Source organism: Cyclopterus lumpus, chromosome 18 (assembly GCF_009769545.1).
Source record: "Cyclopterus lumpus isolate fCycLum1 chromosome 18, fCycLum1.pri, whole genome shotgun sequence".
Classification (NCBI taxonomy): domain Eukaryota; kingdom Metazoa; phylum Chordata; class Actinopteri; order Perciformes; family Cyclopteridae; genus Cyclopterus; species Cyclopterus lumpus.
Window position 1 is genome coordinate 3,676,210 of NC_046983.1, and position 14,022 is coordinate 3,690,231.

A 14,022-nucleotide genomic window follows, 5' to 3' on the forward strand; every position below is an offset into this window, starting at 1 on the left:
TGCTTCGCATAGCCACACCGAATTATTAAACAATAATCTACACATAGATATTCTTTAATAACCAGTGTGAAGTTATATATAATATCCATTCGCACTCTTAAGATCTCCTCTGCCCTTCACCCTGGTGCCCCAATTACCATGGTAACCAGTGACCGTTGTCTATGAAGCAATAGCTGCTCTCAAGTCCATCAGAAATACAGAAATGACACCTCAATAACCTCAATAACACATCTTACTACTGGTAATGTTGCCGTATGTATATTGCAACATCTTACGGCATTAGCCGCCACACCATCGAATGTTCAAGTGTTTGAATACCATTTCTACCTTTTCACTACCAATTTTGATGTCTGAACATGCGTTTTGGTACCCATCAGATACCGGTACATAAGAAAAACAGGTCATTATTCCCTGCTTTACAATATTTTATTCTGAAATGGGACATTGAGCATTATGCAGAGTGGTACTAAGTATATTTTGATGCCAATACTTTTGCACTGTACATTTTTCAAGAGTATTTCTTTACTATGCATTAGCTACTTTTAACTAAGTAGGCTTTAAGATCAGAGAACTTCTTCCACCGCTAAAAAACGTGACTCAGCCGTGAAAATGTAGATGTGTAAAGCTGTTAGCTTCTTTCATTAATTAAACAAATATTCACCCAATGTATTTAAAGTTCCCAATGGCAAGTAGAGAGTAAAATAAATGATAAATGTAGGATGTATGTGGGGAATTAATCATATTTTACTTCAAATTTTGGTAACTGCATTCTTCTCTCGTAAATAGTTGCTTGTAATTAGTGTGCAGCCAAGTGCAAGCTGCAGACACAGCCTCAAGCAGAGTTTCTCAAAACAGGAATTCTGTTGTTTGGTAAGAGGTAACAACTTATGATGATGGTTCATTGGAAAGGTGTGATACTGTGGGCGGAGCTGCATTTTCTGAATATGGTATTTAACGGTGTGGACAAAGTGAAGGAGGCACAGTGAAAATGGGTCTCTACCAGTTTCTTTGTGGTCCAGCTGTGGTGATGATCATCCTCTTCTCCGTGGGTAAGAAACGTTCCTTTACAATATTACTCATTTTTTGGTTGATAAAGGGTTGAAGGAGTACAAGACTATCAGGCTTCTTAACCTAAGTTGATGTGAGAGACTTTAAAGACCGTATATTTAGTAACATATGTCCATCTGGTTACTCTTGAAACCATTCGAATATGAAAACATGACACCAATAAGTCAGTCTGCAGTTCAGTAACGTTCTTCAACGTGATAAGCGTCTTGTCTCCATCAAATAGCTTCTTCACAGTTTTCAGTATGAGATTGAAGAGGGTCTCCTTTACCGGGTCACAATAACAGAACTCTTAAGCTGATCTTTCATTTGGTCTTTCAAATTACAAAGCAAATATTTCATCTAAGCTCTCCATTTACTGGTCGGTCTACGTTCCAACCCTCACCTATGGTCACGAACTCTGGGTCGTGACCGAAAGAACGAGATCTCGGATACAAGCGGCCGAAATGAGCTTCCTCCGTAGGGTGGCCGGGCTCAGCCTTAGAGATAGGGTAAGGAGCTCGGACATCAGGGGGGAGCTTGGAGTCGAGTCGCTGCTCCTTCGTGTCGAAAGGAATCAGCTGAGGTGGTTCGGGCATCTAGTTAGGATGCCTCCTGGACGCCTCCCATTAGAGGTTTTCCGGGCACGTCCAACTGGTGGGAGGCCCCGGGGAAGACCGAGGACACGCTGGAGGGATTATATCTCCCGGCTGGCCTTGGAACGCCTCGGGATCCCCCAGAATGAGCTGGAAAGTGTTGCGGGTGAGAGGGAAGCCTGGGTCGGCCTGCTGAACCTGCTGCCACCGCGACCCGACCCCGGATAAGCGGGTGATAATGGATGGATGGATGGATATTTAATCTACTAAAACAAGCCAAATGAATGATTTTAGAATGTAATCAAAAAGCTTGAGCGTGTGTACAAGCTAATCAATTCAAGTCTCTAAAATGGCGGTAGAGAGGTTGTAATCAGGTGTGCTTCATTTGGAAAACCCTTCCTGTCTTTTCTGTTTCTCCATTTTAAACTATGATTATTTAAAGAAAGCAATTAACAAAAGTTGGTAACGTGGTCGAGTTAAAGATTTTCCCATCTTCTACCAGCCATTTTTTCACAACCTCGTGGGTGATTAAAATAAGGCCAGCACTATAAAGAAATGTAAGTCCTGACAATGCCAGAGCAAAGAAACAAACTGTTAAACTATCTGTTGTTAAGCAAATTACATCCCAGAGATGCCTGATGAAGTGAGTGCTCATTGTTCAGTGGAGTTACTTGGCAAAGTATGGCAAAATTAACAGGTCCGACAGTTAAGAAACGTTTCAATTAGTTTACTTCATGTTATTTATGTATAGATACAATACATGTAGTGAAAGAGAGTAGAGGAATGTCATACAGCAAACTCATGGTATTTGCGCCAATTTTGTTTGTGCTTTAACAAATCGGCTGTTGGGTCAGATTTCTCCAAAACAGTTTTGAAATGGTTATTTTTTGGTTTGTGTTAGGGAATGCTAATCTTCATCTACTTCACCCTGAAGAGGTTTGCTTAATTTCTTCCTCTCTGTGTTTTACATTTCAGGATGTCATTCACAGCAGCCAGGTAAACATCCAAGAGCAACATTACTAGTTCTTCAACTTTCACCATTTGTCAGCTATTTAGCCGACTTGTTGCACAACACTACGTGTTTAACTCTCTTTTGTTCTCCTTTCTCTGTCAGTATGTGGCCAGGCTCCAAAAAACACCAGAATTGAGGGAGGTCAAAATGCGTCTCCAGGAAGTTGGCCCTGGTTTGTCAGTTTAAACAAACCTGGCGGTCCCTTCTGTGGAGGGTCCCTAATTAACGATCAGTGGGTGCTGACCGCTGCTCACTGCGTACCAGGGTGAGGAATAACTGTTAATGGTTTATTAGCTTTTTATGAATAGAGACAATCACAGAATGAGTCTAGAATCATGTTAAACATTTACTCACCTAGTTTATTAATCAGGGTCAGCATGATTTATATGTGATGTAAATACTGCAGTTTGTTTTAACTTGGTATCAACTAACAACATTTTTTACAATCATCATGAAAGACAAAATCCCTAATTTGTAAAACTGAGATGGTAGTCTGGATGCTGACAGCAAAAAACGTACTAAAATGTATTATTTTACTTCTTTGTCTTGTAGAAATGAACTCTTTAACATAACGGCTTATCTGGGTCGCCTCACCCAGTCGGTTACCAACGTTAACGAAGTGTCAACGACTCTTGAAGATATCATTTGCCATCCTTCATACAACCCCCAGACCTATGAGAACGACATCTGTCTCCTGAAGCTGTCGGCCCCGGTGAATTTTACAGACTACATACAACCGGTCTGCTTGGCCTCGGAAGGGAGCACGTTCCACTCCGGGGTCAGCAGCTGGGTCACTGGTTTTAGTAATACTCAAGTTGGTAAGCTCACAGACCTTATACCTTTATCACAAAATGATCCAAACTGTTGTGCTTTTTTTATACACCAATTTGAATAATTTACTTCTGAAATCTCTCTGAATGGATTCAGATTCCAGAGCCGACATCCTCCAGGAAGTGAACGTACCAATCGTTGGAAACAATGAGTGTAAATGCGCCTATCCTTTCATCACAGATAACATGATCTGTGCTGGGTTCAGAGAGGGAGGGAAGGATGCGTGTCAGGTGACTACCACTTTTTGAAATTATGTAATGCCTTCTTGAGGAAATCATTTTACAGAAAGCAGGGTAAACTGCAGTTCAGCGTCCTGGGAAACATGTACGTTGTCTTCCAATTTCAGTGCCGTGGCAAATTATATATCCAGATACCAAATAATGTTAAAATCTTAATTACTATCCCGGAAATCTGCAAAATGACATTAATGATCTGCAGATCATGCACTTGTTTACTTATTAGTCTTGTTCTACCTTAACCACAATGTTTAATAATTATTCTTGGAATTTGTATTTGTTTTATACAGTTTTGTTAGCACAAGCATATTTTAGTTTTCATGGTTCGTCCCATTTGTTAACCGTCAATTTCTTTCCACAGGGAGACGCAGGGGCACCGCTGGTGACAAAAAACGGTTTTACGTGGATCCAAAGTGGAATTGTGAGTTTTGGCAAAGGCTGCGCCAGGCCTATGACTCCTGGAGGCTACACCCGTGTGTCCCAGTACCAGGACTGGATCACCAACATCACTGGCAGCAATGAACCAGGCTTTGTTACCTACAAATCCTCAGGAGTGGACAGCGACCTAAATAGCACTTGTTCTACTAATACCACCAAAACCACCATGACCCCCTGGGCCACTACCACCATGACTCCCACTGTCACAAAACCAAATATGGGCAGTATATTTGACAGCGGTGAACAACTTATCCGTTCCTCCCACTTCACCCCACTCTGTCTTCTAGTAATTTCCCTCTTTGTGCTGGTTGGTGAACCATAACACATAACATTGACCTTATACTCTTCATCTGCATGAACATCTCAAGGGTTTTACCTGGTGTTATATGTCTGTGTGATACATGAGAAATACGTTGCAAGCTATTACTTAATGCAAAATAAAATTTGATTTCATTGACTGTTTCTGTGTCATATTGCATTATTGAGTGCCAGACACATACAAAGTGTTTACTTGCTGTGTTTGAATTATTTCTCTGGAGATATGTGTTTATTTAGAAGGTAAAGAGTCAGAGATGGGAATCTTGGCAGACACAATATGTAATCCAGTAAATAGGTGACATCGGCCACCTGTGACACATTGCAAGCAGGATTAAAAAAACACATTTTAAAAGGCTTTGTCATAAGCTTAACCACCAGGAATGTTCTAGCCTAATAAGTTTGTTGAGAATCTGAGTTTTCATCTGTCACACGTTGGCTGCGAGGCTAAAGAAATGGACTCATTTCGCACACTTTCTCACCGTCTACAAGTTCAAACTAATTTAGAATCGCTAACTTATACATCTATAACTGTGTTACCAACAGGCTCATGTGTGTGCAGTATGCAAATAATGAATGAAAACAACGGATGTACACAGTCTGATGCTGAGCATAGGACCATAAGCTATCTGAAGAAAAACAAACTTGGATAGAAGAGGAAAAGGCTGTGGTGACGAGGTGTTTTTCTGATCCTCAGAATTGAACTCCTTCAAACACAAATCACAGTTTCACCCTTAAAATTTTATTCTGGAAACTTTAGCCTTGTTGCTTATATGTAGCGGTGTTGCTTGATCCATTATAATGAATAAATATCAAAATATGTAATTCAGTGCGGTGATGCAACAAGGCTCTAAAACGTGGGTCTCAAACTCACGGCCTACGGGCCAATTGCGATGTTTTGTGGCCCCCTACTTGACATCAAAGTTTGGTGCGGCCCGCGCGCTTTTCTCACATGCACAATTTTCAGACACTTTCATTTGATTGAAGTCCGCGAAACCCCCTCCGGAGAACGACCGGTGAACGCGGAAATACCTCATCCGAATGTCGAACACTTTCTTCGGCTAAAGTGGTTTACTGGGACGCGTTTGAGTACTTTCTTCAGCCGAAGTACGGGACATCCAGCCCCCCATAATTCAGTGTTCATGGCGTAAGTGCGGCGTTCGATTTTTCGGACAGTCTCATCGGATTGAAGTTCGCGAAACCCCCTCCGTAGAACGGCCCCGGTCCTGTGCTGTGATCCCAAATGGCTCATGGACTTTTTTTGTTGACGTCACACAGAAGCTGAATGTACTGAACAAGAAGTCACAAGGCCAGCATCATCTTCTGCTCTTTGGTGGGTCCCACCTGGGTTATAAACCCTCTCCATGCCAGTTCTGGATATGTTTCTTCAGCCTCCCGTGTGCCGTCTTTCAGTCTTCTGGAAATGTCATGTCCATGGTGGCATGGCTTGCTACTTCAACCCACATGAGCGGGGTCGTGGTTGAAGTTGGCTCTGACATCGTTGAAGGAATCAGGTGCTGACTCTGGCTCTATATAAGGAAATGTAAATGTAGACAAAAAATAAACTATGTGTCTAACTTGTAAGTGTGGTGCAATTTTCGAAGAAATGCAGTTAGGTAGGGGAAAAAAGGTTATACGATGTGATTCAACAGTCACTGCACTTCAGTTCTATTGTTGTTATAATTATTATCAATACCTCAATCAATCAACAATATTCAAATCAAATTAATTTATCAATTTAAGATTTCATTTAAAAACATTTTTTTAAATTCAGTTATGTTTTTTTTTTTAATTATTCATCAATCAAAAATGTTATTCATTTATTACCAAGTTACAATTTTATTTAAATCAATACATTTTACTTTGAATCACCTTTTTTGGAAATGTGCTATGCAAACAAACTTGCCCTGCTTATGTGATGGTGTATGTGAGCATCAGTTTAGTTGCTAAGGTGTGTCAGCTATGGCAAAAAAAACACTTGAGTACAGTCTGGTTGCTGTAATACCTAATTTGGACACAGTGGCGCAAATTGTCCCTTTTGTGGTAATTCAGAATTTGGACACGCGATGGTGCCAGAGGGTTAGTCCCTGCAGTACTCTGCCCGCTGGGGTATTTTGTCCTATTTTGGGTACAGTACTTCTCTCCACCATTAGGTGTCTTTCTTACTTCCTGTTTCCTGGCATGCTGCTCTTGCCCTCATGTACTCTTTGATTTCCCTCTTCCTGTTTACGGTGTTTTCACCGCGGGCTCTTGTTTCAAATATATATTCATTGTTTTTTCTCAGCGATGTCGCTGTTGTCTACTCTCTGCTTCAATTAGCACCTTAGCACCAGCTCGCTCAGCTCCTTCTGATTGTGATTTTTATCTTGTTCTCCATGCAGTTTCTAAGGAGACTATAAGTCAGACAGTCGTCCTCAAAACGTAAGTCTTCCCCACACAGATTAATCCAAGAAATATTTTCCACCTGCTCTCAGCAAAACCAGTGGCACGACGGCCCTGTCCGTATAACCGGTATAAACTCTAAACACTCTGTGCCTCTCTTCAAGGACTTCACTCGCACAGCATGCAACAGTTATACTCTGATCATCGACCGCCATTTCAGGATTTATGCATTTAGTTTTTACTCTAACAATTTATTTACCTTTTGAGATCACCTCCACTCCACTCACACCTAATGTTCTCTATAATTAACTATACAGAATTTGGTTTTAACAACCGGTTTCTTGCTAAACCCTTTTAGTTGGCCTCATGTGAGTGGCAGGGAGAGATCCTTCTAGATGTCCGAATCGCTTTTCCCTCGGTCCAAAACACCCAAAAATCACGTTGGGGTCACCAAACTGTTGTGTTCAAAGTTCACATATCTCACAAAGAGTTCTCTTCCTCCTAAGTTTCCCAACCCCAATATATTCTTTAATAATACAGTATATCATCAAATAATCTACAGAGATATCCTTCAATAATATAGTAAATTATTAAACAATAATCTACACATAGATATTCTTTAATAACCAGTGTGAAGTTATAGTAAATCATTAAATCCCAATTTACACATGGCTAAAGTAATTCATCTAATTCTGCAGAAGCCAGGGTTTAACAAACGGTTTTGTAAAATATCCACTCCCACTCTTAAGATCTCCTCTGCCCTTCACCCTGGTGCCCCAATTACCATGGTAACCAAGTGACCTTTGTCTATGAAGCAATAGCTGCTCTCAAGTCCATCAAAAATACAGAAATGACACCTCAATAACCTCAATAACACATCTTACTACTGGTAATGTTGCTGTATATATATTGCAACGTCTTACGGCATTAGCTGCCACACCATCGAATTCAAGTGTTTGGAAACCATTTCTACCTTCCCACTCCCAATTTTGATGTCTGAACATGCGTTTTGGTACCCATCAAGGCAAGGCAAGTTTATTTATAGAGCACAATTCATACACAAGGCAATTCAAAGTGCTTTACAGCTACATCAAATTACAAAAAGGCAAATAAAATCATTCCATAAAAACATAAAAATAATAATATATTAATTATATTAAAAGCGAAGAGTGCATATAAAATACTTTCAGTTGTCAAATAGAACCGTTTTCAGCCTGGATTTAAACATTGTCAGAGTTGAGGCCTGTCTCACATATTCTGGAGTCCTGACTCTGGGCACCAGATACCAGGTCATTATTCCCTGCTTTACAATATATTATTCTGAAATGGTGTTAATGAGTGGTTCTAAGTATATTTTGATGCCAATACTTTTGCACTGTACATTTTTCAAGAGTATTTCTTTACTATGCAATAGCTACTTTTAACTAAGTAGGCTTTAAGATCTGAGAACTTCTTCCACCGCTGAAAAACGTGACTCAGCCGTGAAAATGTAGATGTGTAAAGCTGTTAGCTTCTTTCATTAATTAAACAAATATTTATCCAATGTAGAAGGAATGTATTCTCTCGTAAATAGTCGCTTGTATTTAGTGTGCAGCAAAGTGCAAGCTGCAGACAAAGACAAGGGTCAAGACAAACACGTTTGACTTGATGCTCTTTTCTCATGGCCTCAAGCAGAGTTTCTCAAAGCAGGAATTCTGTTGTGTGGGAAGTTTGGTGAGGGGTGACAACTTATGATGATGGTTCATTGTAAAGATGTGGGCGGAGCTGCATTTTCTGAATATGGTATTTAACGGTGTGGACAAAGTGAAGGAGGCACAGTGAAAATGGGTCTCTACCAGTTTCTTTGTGGTCCAGCTGTGGTGATGATCATCCTCTTCTCCGTGGGTAAGAAACGTTCCTTTACAATATTACTCATTTTTTGGTTGATAAAGGGTTGAAGGAGTACAAGACTATCAGGCTTCTTAACCTAAGTTGATGTGAGAGACTTTAAAGACTGTATATTTAGTAACATATGTCCATCTGGTTACTCTTGAAACCATTCGAATATGAAAACATGACACCAATAAGTCAGCCTGCAGTTCAGTAACGTTCTTCAATGTGATAAGCGTCTTGTCTCCATCAAATAGCTTCTTCACAGTTTTCAGTATGAGATTGAAGAGGGTCTCCTTTACCGGGTCACAATAACAGAACTCTTAAGCTGATCTTTCATTTGGTCTTTCAAATTACAAAGCAAATATTTAATCTACTAAAACAAGCCAAATTAATGATTTTAGAATGTAATCAAAAAGCTTGAGTTTGTGTACAAGCTAATCAATTCAAGTCACTAAAGTGGCGGTAGAGAGGTTGTAATCAGGTGTGCTTCATTTGGAAAACCCTTCCTGTCTTTTCTGTTTCTCCATTTTAAACTATGATTATTTAAAGAGAGCAATTAACAAAAGTTGGTAACGTGGTCGAGTTCAGGTTTTTCCCACCATCTTCTACCAGCCAACCTCGTGGGTCAATAAACCCGGAGGCCAGCACTATAAAGAAATGTAAGTCCTGACAATGCCAGAGCAAAGAAACAAATTGTTAAACTATATGTTGTTTAGCAAATTACATCCCAGAGATTCCTGATGAAGTGAGTGTTCATTGATCACTGGAGTTACTTGGCAAAGTATGGCAGGATTAACTGGTCCGTTTCAATTAGTTTACTTCATGTTATTTATGTATAGTGTAGATATAGACAATACATGTTGGGAAAGAGAGTAGGGGAATGTCATACATCAAAATCATGGTATTTGCGGCAATTTTCTTTGTGTTTTAACAAATCGGCTGTTGGGTCAGATTTCTCCAAAACAGATTTGAAATGGTTATTTTTTGGTTTGTGTTCGGGAATGCTAATCTTCATCTGCTTCACCCTGAAGAGGTTTGCTTAATTTCTTCCTCTCTGTGTTTTACATTTCAGGATGTCATTCACAGCAGCCAGGTAAACATCCAAAAGCAACATTACTAGTTCTTCAACTTTCACCATTTGTCAGCTATTTAGCCGACTTGTTGCACAACACTACGTGTTTAACTCTCTTTCGTTCTCCTTTCTCTGTCAGTATGTGGCCAGGCTCCGAAAAACCCCAGAATTGTGGGAGGTCAAAATGCGTCTCCAGGAAGTTGGCCCTGGTTTGTCAGTTTAAACAAAGCTGGCGGTCCCTTCTGTGGAGGGTCCCTAATTAACGATCAGTGGGTGCTGACCGCTGCTCACTGCGTACCAGGGTGAGGAATAACTGTTAATGGTTTATTAGCTTTTTATGAATAGAGACAATCACAGAATGAGTCTAGAATCATGTTAAACATTTACTCACTTATACCTAGTTTATTAATCAGGGTCAGCATGATTTATATGTGATGTAAATACTGTAGTTTGTTTTAACTTGGTATCAACTAACAACATTTTTTACAATCATCATGAAAGAAAAAATCCTGCTCATGCAGTTCAAATACTCCCTAATTTGTAAAACTGAGATGGTAGTCTGGATGCTGACGGCAAAAAACATACTAAAATGTTTTCTTTTACTTCTTTGTCTTCTAGAAATGAACTCTTTAACATAACGACTTATCTGGGCCGCCTCACCCAGTCGGGTCCAAATGTTAACCTAGTGTCTCGGAAACTGAAAGATATCATTTGCCATCCTTCCTACGACTCCCAAACCAATGAGAACGACATCTGTCTCCTGAAGCTGTTGGCCCCGGTGGATTTTACAGACTACATACAACCGGTCTGCTTGGCCTCGGCAGGGAGCACGTTCCACTCCGGGGTCAGCAGCTGGGTCACTGGTTTTGGTAATACTCAAACTGGTAAGCTCACAGACGGTATACTTATATTACAAAGAAATGCATACTGATGGGTATTGTCTTTTTCTACACAACAATTTGAATCTCACCTTTTGATGTATCTGAATAGATTCAATTTCCGGAGCCGACGTCCTTCAGGAAGTGAATCTACCAATCGTTGGAAACAATGAGTGCAAATGCGCCTATTCTGAAATCACAGATAACATGATCTGTGCTGGGTTGAGAGAGGGAGGGAAGGATTCGTGTCAGGTGACCACTATTTTTATTTTTTTATTTCATGCCTTCTTGAGCAAATAACTTTACTGGGAGACGAAAGAAAGCAGAGTAAACTGCAGTTCAACGTCCTGTGAAATGTGTACTTCCAATTTCAGTCACATGGGAAGATTTTATATCCATACAAATGGATACCAAATAATGTTAAAATCTTAATTAATATCCCAGAAATCTGCAAATTTACATAAATGAGCTGCATATCACACATACGTCTACTAGTTTGTCTTTGTCTACCCAAAACGTAAATGTGTATTAAATTCAGTCACACCTGAGTATTCGGATTGTTGTTAGTTTCATCCAGTTATGTTAGCATTAGCTTCCCTTAGTATTCATGGGTTGTTCCAGTTGTTTTTTGTTCTTCTTTAACATTAACTACAATTTCTGGCAGTAACCTAACAACAAAATAGAACAGATATGTATTTGTTTACCCTTGCTTCCGGTCTTTGTGCTAAGGTATGCTAAATACGTCATAGAGCTATTCATTGATTGACAGTTCCAAACAGCATTAAAGAGTTCGTGCTTCGGAAAGGTTGGTGCTTCCTAGACTAGCAGATACACTCACCTATTATAACAACCGTCCATTTCTTTCCACAGGGAGACTCAGGGGGACCACTGGTGACAAAAAAACGGTTTTACGTGGATCCAAAGTGGAGTTGTGAGTTTTGGCGAGGGCTGCGCCAGGCCTATGACTCCTGGAGGCTACACCCGTGTGTCCCAGTACCAGGACTGGATCACCAACATCACTGGCAGCAATGAACCAGGCTTTGTTACCTACAGATCCTCAGGAGTGGACAGCGACCTAAATAGCACTTGTTCTACTAATACCACCAAAACCACCATGACCCCCTGGGCCATTACCACCAAAACCACCATGACCCCCTGGGCCACTACCACCATGACTCCCACTGTCAAGCAGGTAACTATTGACAGTATATTTGACAGCGGTGAACAGCTTATCCGTTCCTCCCACTTCACCCCACTCTGTCTTCTAGTTATTTCCCTCTTTGTGCTGGTTGGAGAACCATAACGTGAAAATGTCAGTTTCAAAGGTTTCAAAACGCAAATAAATGTAAAAAGAGATTAATCTTCATGCATTTCTGTCATAATCTCAATTCTTCTTTTTAATTAGCTGCACATTTGGACGTGCCTTCTAGTTAAAGAGTGTTTTTGTAATTTAACAGGCTAGTAAAACATCCATCACATGTATTTGTGTCGTTTAGTCAACCAACTAAATTGATTTAACTGTGTCAGTATGTGTTATGCCACACATAACGTTGACCTTATACTCTTCATCTGCATGAACATCTCAAGGGTTTTACCTGGTGTTATATGTCTGTGTGATACATGAGAAATACGTTGCAAGCTATTACTTAATGCAAAATAAAATTTGATTTCATTGACTGTTTCTGTGTCATATTGCATTATTGAGTGCCAGACACATACAAAGTGTTTACTTGCTGTGTTTGAATTATTTCTCTGAAGATATGTGTTTATTTAGAAGGTAAAGAGACACGATATGTAATCCAGTAAATAGGTGACATCGGCCACCTGTGACACATTGCAAGCAGGATTAAAAAAACACATTTTAAAAGGCTTTGTCATAAGCTTAACCACCAGGAATGTTCTAGCCTAATAGGTTTTTCTTGTGTTTCTGGTTTTGATGGGAAATTATGTTGTTGTTGAGAATCCGAACTGCCAACTGTCACGCGTTGGTCTGAGAGACTAAAGAAATGGACTCGTTTCACACACTTTCTCACCGTCTACAAGTTCAAACTAATTTAGAATCGATAACTTATACATCTATAACTATGATACCGACAGGCTCATGTGTGTGCAGTATGCAAATAATAAATCAAAACAACGGATGTCAGCAGCTGGGTCACTGGTTTTGGTAATACTCAAGCTGGTAAGCTCACAGACCTTATTCCTTTATCACTAAATAATAATAATGTAATAATTGTGTCTTTTGTGAATCATTACTTTTGAAATCCCTCTGAACAGATTCATCTTCTGGAGCCGACATCCTGCAGGAAGTGAACGTACCAATCGTTGGAAACAATGAGTGTAAATGCACCTATCCTTTCATCACAGATAACGTCATCTGTGCTGGGTTCAGAGAGGGAGGGAAGGATGAGTGTCAGGTGACTACTACTTTTTGTTATTATGTAATGCCTTCTTGAGAAAATTATGTTACTGGGAGATGATAGAGAGCAGGGTAAATTGCAGAATAGCGTCCCTGGAAACATGTAATATGTCTTCCAATTTCAGTAGCGGGGCAAATTATACATCCAGAAGATTGGGTCCCAAATAATGTTAAAATCTTAATTCATATCCCAGAAATCTGCAAATGTTAATTTATTAGTCATTTTCTACCCAAACCAAAAATGTTGGATTATGTCTAGGATTATTCTTCTAGAATGTATACAGTTTTGTTAGCACAAGCATATTTTAGTTTTTATGGTTCGTCCCATTTGTTAACTGTCAATTTCTTTCCACAGGGAGACTCAGGGGCACCGCTGGTGACAAAAAACGGTTTTACGTGGATCCAAAGTGGAATTGTGAGTTTTGGCGACAGGTGCGCCAGGCCTATGACTCCTGGAGTCTACATCCGTGTGCCTCCAGGAGTCATAGGCTTTTCAACAAATTACAATAAAAAGGAAGCCAGCTAAGACAACCTTTTTAGGGAGGTGTTGAGTGACTTTCATGCTTTTAAAAAGTGAATAATTTCTTTTATTTATTTATTTTGCAGTGACAATGCACACCAATCAGTAAAACTTGAAGATGCTTGAATTGAAGTCCGGTTTTAGACAAACATTTTTAACATGTTGTATGGTCTTGGAAATAAATGTTTTTAATGCACGCTTTATAATTAAAAAAAAAAGATTAAAAAAACATGAAATGAACAGTTTGGTTTTTGTAATTTTTTTTTAGCTAATGTGTCATTTAATCCATGTTTAAATATAAAATATTGACTACTGCAGCTTTAAAATAACATTTATTTAAAAAGGATGATAAATCAGATTTCTTGTGTGCAGCCATAGCGGATCATTTGGCGAACCTGCACTCCAAT

At 39.7% G+C, this 14,022-nt stretch overlaps 2 protein-coding genes and 1 long non-coding RNA gene across 3 annotated transcripts; 2 read left to right on the top strand and 1 right to left on the bottom strand.

Moving 5' to 3' along the window:
* The first annotated feature begins 968 nt into the window (after positions 1–968).
* LOC117748051 (serine protease 27-like) lies at positions 969–4,615 on the top strand. The gene is made up of 6 exons (XM_034557665.1): positions 969–1,049; positions 2,616–2,636; positions 2,755–2,917; positions 3,205–3,470; positions 3,580–3,713; positions 4,081–4,615. The coding sequence occupies exons 1-6, from the start codon at positions 989–991 to the stop codon at positions 4,477–4,479; spliced, it is 1,044 nt and encodes a 347-aa protein (XP_034413556.1). The 5' UTR covers positions 969–988; the 3' UTR covers positions 4,480–4,615.
* Positions 4,190–11,715, bottom strand: LOC117748056. Its single transcript, XR_004611524.1, has 3 exons — positions 11,674–11,715; positions 10,402–10,403; positions 4,190–4,265 (listed from the first exon to the last, which is right to left on the bottom strand). It is a non-coding gene; the product is annotated as an uncharacterized LOC117748056 (long non-coding RNA).
* LOC117748050 (serine protease 27-like) lies at positions 8,658–12,179 on the top strand. Its single transcript, XM_034557664.1, is given in 7 exon segments — positions 8,658–8,738; positions 9,799–9,819; positions 9,938–10,100; positions 10,417–10,682; positions 10,789–10,928; positions 11,547–11,573; positions 11,575–12,179. Coding segments are annotated over 7 exon segments (1,083 nt in total). The 5' UTR covers positions 8,658–8,677; the 3' UTR covers positions 11,980–12,179.
* The last annotated feature ends 1,843 nt before the right edge of the window (positions 12,180–14,022 follow it).

Excerpts from the sequence above, each read along its gene's own strand:
- LOC117748051 (XM_034557665.1), top strand. The coding sequence starts at position 989 with ATGGGTCTCTACCAGTTTCTTTGTGGTCCAGCTGTGGTGATGATCATC. Across the intron at positions 2,637-2,754 it reads ATGTCATTCACAGCAGCCAG|TATGTGGCCAGGCTCCAAAA; the intron begins GTAAACATCCAA and ends TTTCTCTGTCAG. Across the intron at positions 3,714-4,080 it reads GAGGGAAGGATGCGTGTCAG|GGAGACGCAGGGGCACCGCT; the intron begins GTGACTACCACT and ends TTCTTTCCACAG.